The sequence below is a fragment of the Chrysochloris asiatica genome, unplaced genomic scaffold (genome assembly GCF_000296735.1).
Source record: "Chrysochloris asiatica unplaced genomic scaffold, ChrAsi1.0 scaffold00028, whole genome shotgun sequence".
Lineage (NCBI taxonomy): Eukaryota > Metazoa > Chordata > Mammalia > Afrosoricida > Chrysochloridae > Chrysochloris > Chrysochloris asiatica.
The window spans coordinates 16071302-16089470 of NW_006408546.1; the positions used below are offsets into that span (position 1 = coordinate 16071302).

Sequence of the window (18169 nt, forward strand, 5' to 3'; positions counted from 1 at the left end):
AATAGCATTAGGAAAAAGTTTGAAATAGTGTGAGAATTACCAGACGTGACACAGAGATACAAAGTGAGCACATGCTGTTAAGAAAATGGCCCTGTTGAGACTTACTCAACACAAGATTACCACAAACCTTTTATATGTGCAAATTGCAATATATGCAAACCAAAGTTAAACAAAATGCAATAAAAGGAAGTATGCCTGTCTAATCTCTAAAACATAAGGAGCCTTTTCTTTCAAAGCTTAAACCATAATGCCATTATCACACTTCAACAATTATATGCAATTTCTTAATACCATCAAATATCCAGGCAATGTTAAAAACTCAGCTCATAAATGTCAGGGTTTTTTTAAGTTGGTTTGAATTAAGATCTAAATAAGATTTATATAATACGTTTGTTGTTGTTGTTAAGTGTTGTTGAATCGGTTCCGACTCATAGAAACCCTGTATAGGATTTCCAGGAGCGCTAGTGGGTTTGAACTACCAGCATTGAGGTTAGCAGTCCAGTGCTGATCCTACAGCGCCACACCAGGACTCCTAACAAACGTGTTTAATTGATATTTAAATGTTTACATCTGTCTCTCTCCATCTTCTCCTCACTTGGTGGACTGTGTCATTATCCAGCATTCACAGTAATAAACATCTGTGATCTGACTGTGCTGTGCATTAACAACGTCTGGCAACAATGAACTTTCATTTCAGTGACTATGATAGTTAAAAGTTTATGAGTCATTGGCTGGCCCATGATTCCAGGGGTTCAGCAGTTGTGCAATGGTATAGTTATCCTCCATTTTGTGATCTGATGTGGTCATTCTCCATTTTTGCATAAAACTGATTTTCAAATAAAATAAAATACAACTAACCATATTGACAAATGGAAGAGTGGGTGTGTTTTGTTCCTTGCAGTGTACCTGTTGAAGATACCAGGTTATGTACTGTAGCGTTTCTGAGAAGCTGTGTTTGCGTCTCTTGGTATAGATGAACATGTTCTTTTGTCTCCTGTAATTAGGAGTTGGTCAGAGAGGGCAATTAATTCACGCTCAATTCTTTCAGAAGATTACTTCATAGGTGGTTTGTGTATAGAACCACATGATGTCAGAATGCCTCTTTATGATATTATCAGTCACTGATAATCATTGCTTCAATCAGTCGACTCACTGTTGTTATTGTGTGCTGATTCCAACTCACAGAGACCCTATAGGACACAGTAGAACTCCCCAGACGGGTTCTAAGGCTTTAATCTTTATGGAAGCAGCCTGTTTCTTCTGCAGTGCAGCTGATGGGTTCGGATGCTTAACCACTGCACCACTAGTTGTTGTCTGGTGCCAGTGACTCGGTACCGACTCTTAGCGACCGTATGCGCAGCAGAACAAGCACCACCAGAGATCCTTATTATTATTAAATCACTGAGGTTGTAAAAGGGTAGTTATGTTATAGCCTAGTTCTCTATTGATAGACAGTTGTGTCTGATCTTTTCCTATTAGAAATAATGTTGTAATAAACAGCTTGTACACACGTCTTAATATATTTTTACCAGTAAACTATTAGAATAGTTCCTAGAAGTGGAATTGCAGAGTCAAAGGATAAATGTATATGTACTTACTTTCTTAAAAACGTAATAGCTTTAGGCAGGAAGCCTACCTTAAGTTCTGTGACCTAGGTGTTTGGGGGTTATTGTCTTCCTCTTTTCCTTATTTGCTATGTTCTGTTCTTTAACAGAGTTAGATTTTACTTTTTCTTTTCTGGTGCCCATCGCTTTGAGTACGGGGAAGGGGTCTGCTGTGTGGCACAGCCCAGGTGTGGAGGGGGGAAGCCTGGTGCTGGGGGCTTTATGAGCACACGGACTCACTGTCAACAGCAGGCAGCCTCTGGAGTGTGGTCACCTGAAGGAGATGTGACATTGGAGCTTGGCCAGATCACAGAGGAGTCCTGGAGTAAAGGAGGAAACCTCCTTAGGTGACATGGTTGTTGGCAGAGGAGGAGGAAATGACTGCAATTGAATAAGCCACTCATGTGGCAGGTTTGAGGCAGGGAGAGGTGGGAAGGCCAGACATGGGCGGGGCATCTAATAGTGGATAGTCTTGGGCCTTGTTGTCACTGGCCACATGGCCATGTCCAGGTCACTGCCTTTTCTCTCTCCACCTGCCTCTGGAGAGAATAAGAGGGGGTCAGGGGTGACCTCTGATGGGTTTGGTTCTGGTGTTCTGGGCCTTGAGGGCTGATGTGGCCTAGGGAGTGGTTGTGAGCCTCAGACTATGGTGTGTTCCAGGGAGTAATCAGAGTCCACCTGCTGGAGGCGGAGAACCTGGCCCAGAAGGATAACTTCCTGGGGATTCGAGGCAAGTCAGACCCCTACGCCAAGGTGAGCATTGGCTTGCAGCATTTCCGGAGCAGGACCATCTACAAGAACCTGAACCCCACTTGGAATGAGATGTTTGAGGTGAGCCTCCTCAGCTTCCTTTGGCTGCCCTGGGTTGTGCTGGGCACACAGACAAGGCAAGGCCTGGCCCTCGGAGCCCGTATGTGTCCATGGGGGCAACACTAGATCAGCGATGGGGCTGCTCTGGCCTCACTGGAGAGCTAGCCTGTAGGCGATTCCTACCTTTCTTCTCCACCAGAGTCAGATTCATTGAACGTATGGTTTAAAATCAAAGGAGAGAACCTTGGAACACAGTTCTGCTCCGGTCCTCTCAGCCTCCCTGCCAGAACCACACACCAGGTCTCTTCCAAAGGCCAACCCCTCTCCTTAGTACTTGAAAGGTGGGACCCACAACCTGTTAAAACCGAAAAGGGGTACTTCTCGTTGATGCCGTGCCCTCCCCTCACAGGATACCACCTGGAAGCTCCACTATTGGGGTGTGGCAGTGAAAGCAGAGTGCCCCAGACCCATGGGCCCAGGAGGATTGGCTGGGAAAGCCCCATGGGGGAAATAGTAGCTACTGTCCCTTGAGCACCCATGGGCTTGCACTTGCCACCAGTCCTCCTCACTGCCCCCAGGGAAGGGCACCACTCCCCCTTTATAGGTAGAGCTCTGTCCATGGGCTCCCAGCTGTTGGGTGGCAGGGACAGGGCTTGCCTCCCCTTGGCTACATGTGAGGTCTGCTCATCAGCCGTGTAGCCCGCAGGTGAAGACACCTCTCTTTCTCGGCAGCTCATAGTGTATGAAGTTCCTGGGCAGGACCTGGAGGTGGACCTGTACGATGAGGACACTGACAGGGATGACTTCCTGGGCAGGTGAGGACAGGGCAGAGCTGGACCTGGGACAGCCTGCCTTCTCTGGGACCTGCAGCCTTCTCTGGTCACTCTTATGTTTTTGCATGTTTTATTGTATTTTAGGTGAAAATGTACACAGCAAATTAGGCTCCCATTTAACAGTTTACACACAAATTGTTCAATGATATTGGTTGCATTCTTCACAAGTCTGAGCATTCTCATTTTTTCCATTCAGATTGTTTCATCTCCAGGAATCTAGTTTCCCAGTGCCATTGCTTCTCATCTTTGCTTTAGAGTAATTGTTAATGGCTTGGTCTCATATAGATGATTTTTTAAAAAAAAGAAGCGCAGTGCTCATGGGTGATAATCTTTATTTTATGAGACAGTGAGACAATCTATTATTTAGCTAAAAGGTGACCATAGGGAATAATTTTGGCTCATGGTTTAAATATCTCAGAGCGATAATCTTGGGAGTCCTCTAGCCTTGACTAGTTTGATTAAGAATTTAAGTTCTGTTCCATGTTTTTGTCCTATTCTATCAGGATCCATCTAATGTGGACCTAGTCAGAATCTAGTCACTCTTAGCATGGTGAATAAGTCAGGCAATTAGCCCACCTTTCCACAGACCTGTCACATACCTCCTCAGATGCCTCCAGAGTGCCCCAGCCCTGAATCCTGGGGTTCTGCTTTCTACCCTCCTGAGAGGGCACCTGCAGTTTCCATCTGCAGCAAGCCTAGCATGGATGGCAAGGTGCCCAGTGCCAAGAGCCAATTCATGCTGGGTCGGAAAACAGGACCTCAGGGCTGTGGACACCTGGAATGGTGGAGGTGGACAGATAATAAAATGTCAAATTTACACATCTTTTGGTCCAGCAGTCCCAATTCCAGGACCTTCTGTAAAAGGTACCAGGGTACCTGAAATGTTTAAAGTGTCTTTGGAGGCAAAACTCTGGAGATAGGAATTTCCAACCTCAGGGAGAACTGGTTGAAAGTTTGAATAAATGGGTCATTGCCAAACTCCAGAGTATTCTGCAGCTATTAAAGCTGATGAGTAAGACCTATGTGTGCTGACCTCAGGACATCCATGATGTATTCATATGAGGGGGAACACAGCTGTGGAGTAACCTATAGTTGGATTGCATTTTCAAGGGGAGGAGCCCTGGCAGATGTCTGTCTGTCTGTGTGCAGGCAGACAGCACCAGACTCTTGAAACTGCACGGCTCAGGGGCTGGGGTGAGGTAGACACAAAACAAAATGGGAAAAGGTGCAGAAACAGCTCACCACCGGACGTTTTCATCTTTCAAAATTTTTGTCTTAATGAAGAAACTTGTACTTTTTATAATGCTGCAGAATAGAAATGTGGCTTTGATTCATGTTTTGTTTAGCTGTTTTCAGGTGGGTTTTGAGTTCAAGCACATATTCTAACAGTTCTACAGAATTACATTTGCCATCTGGTCTGAGTCTTACCTCTTCCCACACAGGTGCCAACTACACTTATCTCTGGGAGGACATGTGGGGCAGTTTTGGAAATGGAGGGGGCATTTGGGGTTGTCACAGTGACTGGGGGATGTGGTGCCATGGGCATTGAGAGGGCATAGAAATGGGAAGCTTAATCCCTATGATGCACAGACAGCCCTATAAAAGAAAGAATCCTCCACCCAAAATGCCAGTAGCCCCATTCATTGAGAAATCGAGTCAGTGTGGCCAGCAACTTCTATTTGTCCTATCTGGGGACTGGGGCTGCCTGTCCTTTGAGCCTTAAGGTTAGAGAGTCCTGCCTTCACTCAAGTTGAAGTTGGTTTCCAATGATTTCTTGGGGCTTTGATGAATAAGATCCTCTGTCTTAGTTGAGACTTGATTCCAGGGTGGGCCCTTGCATCCTCTATATCTTGCCATCTCCAAGCTGAGAGCCCCTCCCTGTGTCTTCCAGCCTGCAGATCTGCCTTGGCGATGTCATGACCAACAGAGTGGTAGACGAGGTAGAGTTGGTGCCTGGGACCCGGGGTTTAGTGCAGTGCCCCTCCCCGTGGACGAGGCCCTTCTCTACTGGGCAGCCTGCATGCTCAGGGGAAGAGCTGGGTGAGACACAGAAGGATCTTTCCTGGAAGTTCCCACAGCATGAGGACCCCCAGCTGGGAACAGTCACATATTAAGGGCAGGCTGGGCTTGGCAGGAGGGTTTTTTTCATCCCAAAGTGTAGTACTTTTGTCCTTGTCCAGCCACATCTTCCCTGTCCCTCTGTGTTCAGGGTCCACACTCTTGTGAGCTGGTTTGCCTTTTCTCATCACTATCAGGCCTTCACTGGATTGTAGGGCTGATTGGCAATTTAGGAAAAGGGTCAGTAGCATCTTCCTGCCCCTTGCCCCCTCCCTTCCCTGCAGTGGTTTGTCCTGAACAACACAACCAGCGGACGGCTGCACCTTCGGCTTGAGTGGCTTTCACTGACCACTGACCAGGAAGCCCTGGCTGAAGTGAGTGTGGTGAGTCAGGGGCCCCTGAGCAGAAAAGTGATGTGAGGGAGTAAGGGCACATGAGGTGGGATGGTCAGAGTGCTTAAGGGCAAGGAGTGAATTGAAGCCCTACCTTCTGGAGAACCTGCCATCCTGGCCCGTCTCCACACAGAGCAGCTCCTGACCCATCTCAGCCATCTCCAGGGAAGCTGGATGGGGTCCTTAGAGTTCTGTGTTATTGCCTGTCAGCCCAGTTCATGTGGAAAGTCCACCTTTGTGTCTAGCTTGAATCTGCCATGCTGTAGTTGTGTTCTCAGCCTCGACAGAAAGCTAGACTGTGAGAGATCTTATGATTAGTCTGGAGTACAAGGGCTGGCTGGCTCCCTTCTGCCACAGGGGCTTTTCCAAAACCAGCTTGTCTCCCTACTGCCATCTGCAGGACCCTGGTGGCCCCCCAACTGCTGCTCTCTCCACTGCCATCCTCGTGGTCTTCCTGGAGAGTGCCTGCAACCTGCCGGTGAGTGGCAACACAAGTAGTGTGTCGCCCTGGAAGCACCACCTGTCCTGCTCACTTACCTCATTGTTCTTCTGCACAGAGAAGCCCTTTTGACTACCTGAATGGTGAATATCGAGCCAAAAAACTCTCCAGGTTTGCCAAGGTATGTGTGCATGTGTATGTGTGTGTGTGTGTGTGAGAGAGAGAGAGAGAGAGACAGAGAGAGAGAGACACTGAAGACTGGTGTGCGGGCAGGTCACAGCTCCATCTCCAGCCATGGTCCGTATGCACAGAGTCTGGGATAGCAAACCTACCTGCTGTTCCGTAGCTGCATGTGCTCGGCACAGGGCTTGGAAACTCATCCCTCACATTCATTATCCCTGAACCCTCTGATGACTGTTATGTGCAGTTTTTATTGACATTTTACAAGCAGGATGTAGAAGGTTATGTGCCTAAATCACAGAGCCAAGAGGAGGAGCCAGAACTGGACTCGACCATGATTCCATGGCTCATGTTCTGGGCCCCAGTCTGGGGAGCACCAAGGCTGCTTTCTGTCAGTGGGAAGCAATCTGCTCCTAGGGGATGAAGGTGTCTCAAGCTGACATCAACAGTGCCACCATTGTGGATGTTTCCATTCACAGAATAAAGTCAGCAGAGACCCTTCTTCCTATGTCAGGCTGTCTGTCGGCAAGAAGACCCACATGAGCAAGGTAAGACAGCTGTGGAGTGTGGCCTTGGGGTAAGGAGATGGAAGGAAATAGAAGTCTCTAGGATGGGTCTTGATCACTGATAACTGACCGAGTGGAAAGAGAGGATGGACAAAAGCAATGGTTGAGAGAAGCAACAGGGAAGGGAACTGGCTTGTATTGAACACCTGTCAGTGCTGGGACACATTCTAGGCGCTTTGTATTTATTTCTCACAGCAATATCACAAGTATCTGAGGATCAGAGACTTAAAGTGACTTGCTCAAGGTCACATGCTAAAATGCAGCAGAACTAGGGCTGTAGCCCAGACCTGGCTCTAAAGGCCCTATGTTTCCCAGCACACCATGACAGTTCAGTCCAGCAGCAGAAATCCTTCTGGGCTTCTCCCTGAGTGAATTCTAATGCTAGTGTCATTTTCAGCCCCTGTAACGTTACCTAGCAAAGTACTCCTCACCTTCAGTCTGGCTGTGTTTCCCCTACTGCTTCCCACTGGTAGTAACCTGTGTGGGTCTGGTCCCTGGGAAGACACAGAAAGCTCCCCGTGGTACCTGGTGGCCAGAGTGAGAGCAGAGGTGCTGGGATCCAACTCTTCCCAACCTGATCCTTCAATTATTTCTCCCTCCTCTGTCCCCAGACGTGTCACCACAGCAAGGACCCCGTGTGGGGCCAAGTGTTCTCCTTCTTTGTGTACAACGTGGCAGCTGAGCAGCTACATCTAAAGGTTTGCTTGTAGTTGGGCTCTCAGAATAGCGTTTTAGGAGAGGATGGGAGCTTGAGGCACACCTTCAGCAGGTTCTGGGTGCGGTTCTTAATGCCAGCCACTGCATGCAGGAGGGGATAGCGAGGCCTCACAAGGCCTCATCTTGAGTCTGCTGTAAAATGTTTCTGGTGAGGAGGCTGGGGAAGGCCATACCCTCAAGCCCCTTGACATTCCTTGCAAAAGGGCCTTCTAGTTGTTACAGAACACCCAGTGTGGCCTGTTAGAATTTGGACAGTGATCATTCTTTTAAAAAAATTCATTTGATCCTCACAAAATATCTATGGAAAAGAAATACTATCTTGTCTATTTTACACATGAACAAACAGAGGCCAAACAATGACTTGTCCAACATCTCATGACTTACCAGCGGTGGAGCTGGGACCTTTTGAGGGCTTCTTCATGCCCTCTGTTTTGGGGGCAGAGTCCTGTCTGGATAATCCATCATGGCGCAGCACACCTCATCTGTCCCTAAAGCCCCCACGGTCCTGAACATTTGACATGGCAGCCTCATGAAGATCATAATCGACTCTACTCTGAGTCACTCTCCTCCTCTGAGTGAAGGCAGGCACCACGCCTGACCAGATTCAGTTCTCTAGTCTCAATTCCCAGAACAGATCTGAGGCCAACAGCTAGCCGCATACTTACTGAAGTGAACCCAAAGTCAACTGGGGCTCGTAATAGGGGGTGGTCAGGTTGAAGTTTGGTTCTCCTCTTGTTCTATGACTGGCCCACCACATAGGTGCTTGATGACGACCAGGAGTGTGCCCTCGGAGTGCTGGAATTTGCCCTGTGCCAGCTCCTGTCCTGTGCAGACCTCACCCTTGAGCAGCGTTTTCAGCTGGACCACTCAGGCCTGGACAGCCTCATCTCCATGAGGCTGGTGCTGCGGGTAAATCTCCCTCAACCCCAGGACAGGGAAGTAGAGCTCTGGGGCAGAGAACTCATGGGCAGAAAAAAGTCAGGAGAAGAAGGATTAATATTTTTCATTAATAATAGAAAACTGCCAACCGTTATCTCTTCAAAGATTGACTTTCTCCCATCATCTTCAATCCTTCTTTCTTGAACTCTTTCTATGCTGGACTCTTTCTATCCTCCATCCTCAATGTTTCTTGAGCTGACCTTCATATTTCCTATTTTATCTCATGGGGTTAACCTTCTGACTCACTTCCTCAGCTCTATCTTCCAAATCACTAATTCTTCATTTGACTATGTCATGCTGTCAGATAAGCATGGGACCACAAGGTCAGTTTTAATCATAAGATTGGCAATTGAGACTCACCAGCCACTCCTCAGAAACATACAGCGTCACTATGGGTCAGAACCAACTTGATGGCACTTAACAACAACAATCTATTGTTGGAGTCCCAGTGTGGGCTGTAGGATAAGCACTGGACTGCTAACCACAAGGTTGGTGGTTCAAACCCATCGACAGCATTTAACAACAATCCAGGTTTAGGACCAGTGGTGGTGGATATGCTGACCACAGTGTCAGCAGTTCACACCCACTAGCCACTTCTTGGAAAAAAGAAGAGGGTGTCTGCTCCTGTAAAAACGTAGAGTCTTGGCGACCATATATAGGGTTGCTATGAGGTGATGTGACTCAATGGTAGTAAGTGTTTTGGTTAGGGTTAGGGTTGAATCTACTTCACCTGCTTGTGGGTTTTAATTTCAACGACTGTTCACCATTTCTAATATTATCTTTTCCAAATCCATATTTTTTATAGCATTTTTTAATCTTCTCATCTTTCTAACCCATCTTTAATCACTTGAAAATACTTATAATTTGTTGTTGTTAAGTGCCATCAAGTCAGTTCTGACCCATAGCGACCCTGTAGAGGGTTTCCAAGGAGTGACTGGTGACCTTGAACCACCAACCTTGCAGTTCAAACCGACTTTGCAGTCTAGCGAATTAACCCACAGTGCCACACCAGGACTCCTATATTTTATAACATACACATGTATTAATTCTGTTTGAAGATCTTAGGACATTGCACTTAAATGTTTGTTGTCTATTAGTCATGGTAACTCATTTATATATATATATATATATAACTTGGGGTGTCATGACCTGGATGGAAGTTGCTCTCTTCCAGTGTGGTTCTGTGTTGGTGCTGGCCAAGCACACCAGGGACATTACAAACTTGGGTCCATTTTTATGAACAGGCTAAGGTCGACCCATCTTGTCATCTATCTTTGCTGGTGTGTGAAAATTTGATTTCTGTAATACCTTGTCACTAAAGATATAACCCTTCTTCTTGGACATCATTTCCACAGCCCAGCCTCACATGAGTCGAAGGATTTGTCTCTTGTTTCTGCAAGATCCATAAAACTCTAACCCATTGAATACCCAAATAGATATTGATCCAGAAAAGCTCGACCTTTAATCTTTATATTTTTCAGTTTGTTTTTTTGTCTCTCTTAGCCACAGACGGCTTCCATACTTTCTTGTGAATTTGGCTATTCATTTCAAAGGGTATTTGTTTCATATTATTTGACATTCCTAACGAGGTTTTCCAGAAATTTTTGACTTGCATATTGCAGAAAATGAAAGTATCTAGGATGGGTCTTAAGAAACTGATAACTGAGGGAAAAAGAGGATGGGGGAGGGTGGGGTACAGATAATGGCTGAGGTCTCTGGGGAGAGCACTGGAACGAATGAGGTAACAGCTTGAAACAGCCCTTCCCAGAAGGCGGCGGCTGGTTGATAGATGTCCACATTAGGGTGCGGGCAGGGCAGAGGGTAGATCTGGGAGCTCATGTTGTTAGAGTAGACCAGAGCTCTAGCAGCCCGTGGGGGTACAAAGAGAGAAGGGAGCCCAGGACTGAGTCTGAGTGAACACTCACTAGTGAGGCAGGAGGCAAAAGACAAAGACGCATTGGTCAGAGGGTGGTCAGGAGACAGAGGTCAACGAGGATACAGTTCAATGTGAAAAAAAATCCATTGAACTTGTCGTTGACTTTTGAGGAAACTTTTCCAGTAAAGAGAAGGGGAAACTAGGTGAAAATAGAAGGGGAGGAAGAGGAAGTGGTAGGCTTGGCCCATAAGCAACCGTGTCATCTGCTTGCAGTTCCTGCGCGTGGAGGAACGAGAGCTGGGGAGTCCATACACAGGACCTGAAGCCCTAAAGAAAGGCCCTCTGCTTATCAAGAAGGTGGCCACCAACCAGGGCCCTAAAGCCCCACCCCAGGGAGAGGGCCCTGAAGATGTGCCATTTCCCCCAGATCCTGCTTCTGACACCAAGGAGACCTCCAAGAGCACCATACCCCCCACCAGTGCCCCCACTGCTGCCCCCGAGGCCATACCCCAAGAGACAGGCCTAAAGCCCAAAGGCAAGGACAGTGCCAAGGGGTTTTGTGAGCCAATAGGAGAGAAGAAGAGTTCGGCTACCATCTTCTTGACTGTCCCAGGCCCTCACTCTCCAGGGCCCATCAAGTCTCCCAGACCCATGAAACGTCCTTCCTCCCCGTTCATATGGCCGCCCAAGGGGCTGGCTCCCAGCATGTCCTCACTCAACTCCCTGGCCTCCTCCTGCTTTGACCTGACAGATTTCAGCCTCAACATTGAGTATGCACCTCTCTGCTTAATCTCTTCTAAAATCATCTGCATGAAACTCTCCTCCCTGACTGAAAAAGTAGACACGGTCTCACACTTATGTGGAAGTTCTTATTAAGTCTCTCTTAATAAGGAGGCATTATGGTGTGATAGAAGACACCACAGGGAGAGTCTGGTTTTAGCTGTAGCTTTAGACTCACTGTAAAACAGGATATTGGTTTTAAGGTTCCTCCCTTCCAGCACAAACATTTCTTGGCTTCTCAATAGTTATACTGGGATGATAATGGAAGGCTTAGAATGTGGAATTACATAATTAATGGCTATCATTTATAATGTTTACTATGGGGTCAGTGTTACTTTATTCAGTCTTCACATTAACTGTATGAGAGAGAACTTACTATTAGAAAGGTTCTACCCGGAGTCAGGAAACAATGGCAAATCCCACTTCAATGTTCATAGTCTTCCTAAATGGAACTGCATTCATATCAGCCCAGGACAGAGAACCAACACATTCACCAGAACACACAATTCTTTCTGACTCCAGCCAGCTATGCTTGAAGACCATGCATCTGTGGAATGCATTTTGCTTTTCATATGTTGTGAGCATATTATATATAATATTTAGGAATGGGTTAAATTGATGGGCATCCAGAATTCTCTCAATTTTCTGATCACTTCAGATAATAGAAAATTTTAGTGATTAAGGAGATCAGAATTAGAGTCCTGAAATTTGACCAACCCCTTCAACACTGTCTCCCCACCAGAATATGCACTTTTAAGCCATTTTAAATGTTATGTAACTTACGTTCTTCCAAACTTGAGCAATCAAATACTTTCTACTGATTAGCTTTTAATTTCTAGGGCTTTATTTTGTCCAATATTTTATTATGGAAATATCCAAGCACTGAGTATTGAAAACATACATATCCCTTCCACCCAGATTCAACAATTATTTACATTGCCCTTTCCACACAGTTGGTGTTCAAACTCACCAACCTCTCCGCAGGAGACAGATGAGGCTTTCTGCTCTTGTAAAGATTTACAGCCTCGAAAACACTGTACCAGGGTCTCTATGAGCTAGAATCAACTCTATAGCAGGGGGGTTGATTTTTGGTTTCTATCTGCATTATAAATATCTATGTGCATAAACATATTTCTTGCTGAACCATTTCAAAGTAAGTTACAGATATGACCCATTAAAACCCCATTGTCTTAAAAAATATGTATCCTACTTATCACTGACATCACACCTAAGAAAGTTTACAAAAGTATTCTAGGATTTTTCATGTCTTCATTTAGATCCCAGGATCCCACACAACTTTTCTAGTCTGCCTTCAGCCCAGAAGGATAATTACAAAAACTTGCTGGATGGAATGGACTTCCTCCTAGAAGTAATCTTACTGAGATTTTATGTGTTCACATGGCTCTATGTTCTTAAAGCAAGACCTATTTCTTTCTGGGGGAGTGAGGAGGACAGCAATGCTTGCAATGACAAGAGAAGTGACAAGTCCTTTCCTTACAGAGGCGAGGATCTAAGGCGTCAGCGGCTGGGTGAGATTCAACTCACAGTGCGCTATGTGTGTCTGCGGCGCTGCCTCAGTGTCCTAATCAATGGCTGCAGGTAAGGGATTCTGGGGCCAGGAGGTCTTCCAGGAGCAACAGGTGTGGCTAGAAATCAGAGCAGAGGCGCTTGGATCAAGGGCAGGGTCACGAACTCCCACAGGGAGCTAGGTAACACACTGGGAGAGATGGAATTTGAAGGCTGGTATGGTATGAGGGACAAGTCCTCAGAGGAACACTTTTGTGGTCATAGTCCACTAGTGTTGGTGGGCTCGAGTCAGGAGCTCTGGTCAGACACAACCGTTGCAAAACTGTCTGCTGGTCATTAGTACCTTTCCTCAAGTACGCCCCTGGATGGAAGTACTTGCTCAACCTTACACTTTACAGAAAGACATTTTTAGAATCATGAATTTGATATGTTGTCCTCTAAATCGTGCAGACATTGACTTACTTTTTGGTCATCAAGACTATAAGGCATTTTATCCTCAAACTCATCTAAAGCCAAATGGCTAATATAGCTTTCTCACAAATTACTATTTTCAGAGTGTCACAAACCCAGGGTCCTTTTATCTTTAATGTCTTTGAAACCAAATTAGAAACCTGACACCCTGTACCATCAGTGGAGCTGATCCCTACGTCCGTGTGTACTTGTTGCCAGAAAGGAGGTGGGCAAGTCGGAAGAAGACCTCAGTGAAGAGGAAGACCCTGGAGCCCCTGTTTGATGAGACGTAAGTGGGTCAGTTGGCCACTTAAGAGTGCTTCATTCATGAGTATTTGCAGAGGTGCCTACCAGCCCGCTAGACGCTGAGGGACTAGGGCTGAATAGGAACACATGGTCTCTTCCTCTTTGAAGCTTCTATATTTCGTTGTTAAGTGCTGTTGAGTCAGTTCTGACTCATAGCAACCCTGTATAGGGTTTCCAAGGAGCAGTTGGTGGGTTTGAACTGCCAACCTTGCAGTTAATAGTCCATTGCTTATCTTACAGTTCTGTGCTTTAGTGGGTAAAAAGTGTTGCCTACGCAGTTTATCAAAATGGTTAGCCACCTTTTATGCCCATAGGGTTAAAGCACTCCAAGTGGAGCAGCCCATCCTTTTTCTCTTAAACTGAAATCTCTTTGAGAGAAAACGGATATGTTGTTGTGTGCTGCCAAGTTGGTTCTGCCTTAAAGCAACCCTGTATAGGATTTCCCAGAGTGCCTGGTGAGTTTGAACTGCCAACCTAGTGGTTACCAGTTCAGTGTTTACCCTACAGCTCCACACCTGGGCTTGTAAAAGTTTGGTCATGTTTCCTTCGAATCAGTTGTAATGTCAGCAGTAAAAAATAAACATTCTTTGAAGCTTGTTGCTGTTAAATGCTGTCGAGTAGTTCCCCAGTCATAGCAACCCTGTGTAGGGTTTCCAAGGAGCAGCTGGTGGGTTTGAACTGCTGACCTTGTGGTTCAAAGTCCAGTGGTTATCCTATAGCACCACACCACGAGTCCTATTTGAACCTAAGGATCTACAATTTCTCAACTCCGTGCTCTTTGCTATGACTTCCTCACTGCCATAAAGTACAGACATCCTTCCCTTTCCACAAAGCCTCATCCACTCATGTCCTCGGGAACAAAAGTGGTAGATAAGAGTGTCTCTAATCAGTTTCTGCCTCTGAAGACAGCCAGAGATGGCAAGTCTTAACTCAAATGTTTTTATTCTTGATTTCACTTTGACTCCATCCATGACTAATCCTCAAGGTGCAGAAGTCAGAATCTCATCATTGCTTCTTCCTGCTCCAGAGTCCTAAGAGAAGACTTAGCCAGTCTAAGATACTGTGCCTGATCATTCTGGTTTCCTCGTATCCTAATCTTTACTATTCACTTGTAAAGGGCTGTTCTGAGTCCCTTTGGGCCATGCCTAAGAACTAATGTGTTCCTTCAAGAGCTATACTATGAGTTCATCCATGTCAAGGGTATGAGGAAAAGAAAATTTATTAATTGAACATTTACTGGACACTTGGTGTCAGGCACGATCCTAATTCTAGAGCCACACAAGGGATCTTGTCTTTAAAGACAGCTCTGACAAAATTACAAACACATGTTGAAATTATTATGTGGGATCACAGAAGCCTGACCTTCGACTTCTGAGACAAACCTAATCTGTTAGTAATTAATTCTCTTTCAGATTTTTAAAGGGATATTAGTATAAGTTTCGTTCTGTTGTACATAGGGTCCCTATGAGTTGGTACCAACTCAGTGCACCTAACAACAATAATAACATTAGTACAAGTGCCTAGGTTATCTGATGGATAACCTTTGGGCTTTGGGCAACTCTCCCACCCCCCAAAACATACATATTTACACACACACTAAAAATAAAAGTAAAAATAAAGTAAGGGGTTCAAAAGCTTGTGAGTATATGACAAAGTACATACACAAAGATTTCTCTGCTTTATTCCGTAGAAGCAGGTTGGTATTTTCTATGTAATTCTAGTACACCTAACAACTGTTCTGCATCCTAGCCGTCAGCTGATCAGGAAAAACCAAACTAAAACAACTTAGGAGGACCTGCTCAAAGGCTGAGGCGGGCCTATGAGCAGGTACTTTTTTTTCTTTTTATTATGAATTGGGCTAAGGTTTAACATTCAACAATGTAACATTCAACAATTCATACACATTTTGTTTCATCTCGATGATTACAATCCCCTCAATGTAACATCACTTATTCCACTTTCTCCCTGTTTCTTGTTTCTGTTCCTCCTCCTTTCCTAATCTTTCTGAACCCTGTCCTTAGGTAAATGCTGCCCTTTTGATCTTAAATGGTTGATGATTCTAAAGTGTACATACCTCACTAGTGTGAGTGTTCCCTTATAGACTTGTCTATTGTTTAGCTGAAAATTGAACCATGAGTGTGAACTCAGTTCTCCTTTGAGAACAGAGGACAGCAGTCATCTGTATGTAGCAGTATAATTGAGTACCTGTTGGAGGTGCTCCTCTCAACAATCTGCACCTTCTGTTTCAAAAGGAAATGAATGAAACACTCTCAGTTTTCAACAGAAATGCTTGAAATATGTAAATCTCATTTCCTGACTTTTTGTTTCTTAAAGATTTGAATTCTTTGTTCCTATGGAAGAGGTAAAGAAGAGGTCACTAGATGTTGCAGTAAAAAATAGTAGGCCACTTGGCTCACACAGAAGAAAGGAGCTAGGCAAAGTAAGTCCCGGAGGGGCTCTTGGTACTAACTGAGTTCACTGGTGGAGCAGGTACAAGGGCAACATAGTGTCCCTCACAGGTGGGAAGGCTCTGAATTCCAGGAGGGTAGAGTTTCATTGGGAGAGTTTTTTTGTTTTGTTTTGCTTTGCTTTGTTTTTATTCTTTAAACTAATGAAAGAATATAAAGGCATAGGTTGATATGATAAACCTTATTTTAACATTTAACAAACTCTAGAATCTATTCAAATTCATTCATTCCACAAGTATTTGAAGATTTATTATGACATTAAATCTTATTTTGATTAATCTGGCATTGTGTGAAGCTTGGATATCTTATTACAAGATTTTTGTAGTGATGGAATTTTATCTAAGGTAGAACTTGTTAAGTGCCGTCAAGTTGGTTCTGAGTCATAGTGACCCTGTATAGGGTTTCCAAGGAGCAACTGATAGGTTTGAACCACCAACTGCCTTTTAGTCAAATTGACCTTGCGGTCTAGGCATTATCCTGCAGTGCCACACCATTACTCCTAAGTAGAACTCGAGGAAATATAATCCCCAGGGAGATGCCAAGAAGAGGCCAAAGAATGGTATTGGAACAATAGCCTGTAGTCACTCACTATAGTTTAACAGTCCTGGTGTGGTGCTGTGGGATAATGCACTGGACTGCAAAGTCACTTTGAACTGCAATGTCGGCAGTTCAAGCTCACCAGCTGCTCCTCAGAAACCCTATACAGGGTCATTTTGGGTCAGAATCGACTAGATAGCACTTAACTACAACATAGTTTAATAAGCACTTATTACTCATCTCTTTAAAACCTACTCTTATGAAGCAGGTGGGATTTCCCCTGTTTTACACGTAAGGCAACTGTGGCGTCTTGTTAAAAGTAGTAATCAGTTCATGATTAAGAGCAAGTTTCTCTTTCTATAACATTCATAAAGTCACAAAGCTTGAAAAGGGCAACAGTTCCTTTTGCTTACATTCCTGAAGCAATTCGCCTTTACCCAGACCACAGAGTTCAGTGCCTGTTCTGTCTTTCTGGGGGGATCTATGTTAAGAACCAAAGGAAAATGAGCCACTGCTCAAAATCCCTAAGTCCCAGGTTTTTCATCATCAATTCAGTTGATCTTAGTGGGTTTCTAATCAGTGCAGCTGTTTCAAGAACGGATTCTTTGTGTTGTTTAGGTACTGATTGACTTATCCAAAGAAGATTTGATTAGGGGCTTTTCACAATGGTAAGTGTGCCCTTTTTTTTTTTTAAGCTTTTATTGTGAATTGAGTAAAGGTTTACAGGGCAGATCATCAGTTTTACATTTAACATATTACAATGATTATAATCCCCTCCATGCACCAACCATCTCTGTTACCCCTTTTTTTGTTGTTGTTTAATGTACATATACTACACTGAAAATATATATTAGTGTAAATGTCCAGTGGGGTGCCCTTTCATTTTATTACTGTTAATCTAGATATTATCCTGGAGAGATGCCCATATTCTCTCTCCAAAGTTCTGCCCTTTTCAGTCATATCTCAGTTCCTTTGGTTTTCAAGGAAGGAGACAGATTTTTACCTAGTTAAGTCTTTAACTCATCCAGATCTTACTTCCCTAAACTCACTGCTGATGACTTCAAAGGGCAAAGTGGAAGTGCCCCATAGTTTCTGAGACTGTAAATCATTACAGAAGCAGATTGCCTTATTTTTCTCCTATAGGACAGCTGCTGGAGTCAAACAGCTGATCTTTTAGTTAGCAGTCCAATGCTTCACATGGGTTGTATATGGCATGTGGCAGACTGACATATAGAGAATGGCCCCTGCTGGTCCTACAGAGGCCTAGGCAGGCAAGCAGATAGAGCTCATCTAGTCCTGATGCCACCGCACACTCTCAGTACTAACACAGGTCCGAACCACCTGTCTTACAGGTATGAGCTGACTGCAGATGGACAGCCCAGAAGCTGATGACGAGACGAGCACCACTAGCACTTTCATTCCTTTATATTAACGTGTATATGTGTATAGTTTGTAATTTAAATCAGAGCAGTCATTGGAAACTATACACAGACTTCCTGTGTGAAATTTTACCCACTTCCAATGACTAGATAGTAGTATTAGGAAGAGGTGGACGTATAAAAGCAAATACTAATCTTTCTTGGTTGGATTTTATTGTTCAAATCCAGAAAGAAAAGGGATATTTGCACCTAGTCATTCATTATCAGAACCTCAGTAGTGACTTTACAGAGACAGACCATCTGATTCA

At 44.7% G+C, this 18169-nt stretch overlaps 1 protein-coding gene across 1 annotated transcript in view; it reads left to right on the forward strand.

Annotated features, from left to right (window-relative positions):
* ESYT3 (extended synaptotagmin-like protein 3) overlaps positions 1-17871 on the forward strand; it is a 53588-nt gene extending 35717 nt beyond the window's left edge. Inside the window, exons 9-23 of the mRNA XM_006846650.1 lie at positions 2265-2435; positions 3147-3229; positions 5139-5187; positions 5590-5679; positions 6098-6175; positions 6255-6317; positions 6796-6864; positions 7494-7580; positions 8359-8508; positions 10688-11184; positions 12695-12793; positions 13329-13460; positions 15812-15917; positions 17101-17150; positions 17835-17871. Coding sequence (XP_006846713.1) covers positions 2265-2435; positions 3147-3229; positions 5139-5187; positions 5590-5679; positions 6098-6175; positions 6255-6317; positions 6796-6864; positions 7494-7580; positions 8359-8508; positions 10688-11184; positions 12695-12793; positions 13329-13460; positions 15812-15917; positions 17101-17150; positions 17835-17871 — 1761 coding nt within the window. The remainder of the gene's footprint in view (positions 1-2264; positions 2436-3146; positions 3230-5138; positions 5188-5589; positions 5680-6097; positions 6176-6254; positions 6318-6795; positions 6865-7493; positions 7581-8358; positions 8509-10687; positions 11185-12694; positions 12794-13328; positions 13461-15811; positions 15918-17100; positions 17151-17834) is intronic.
* The last annotated feature ends 298 nt before the right edge of the window (positions 17872-18169 follow it).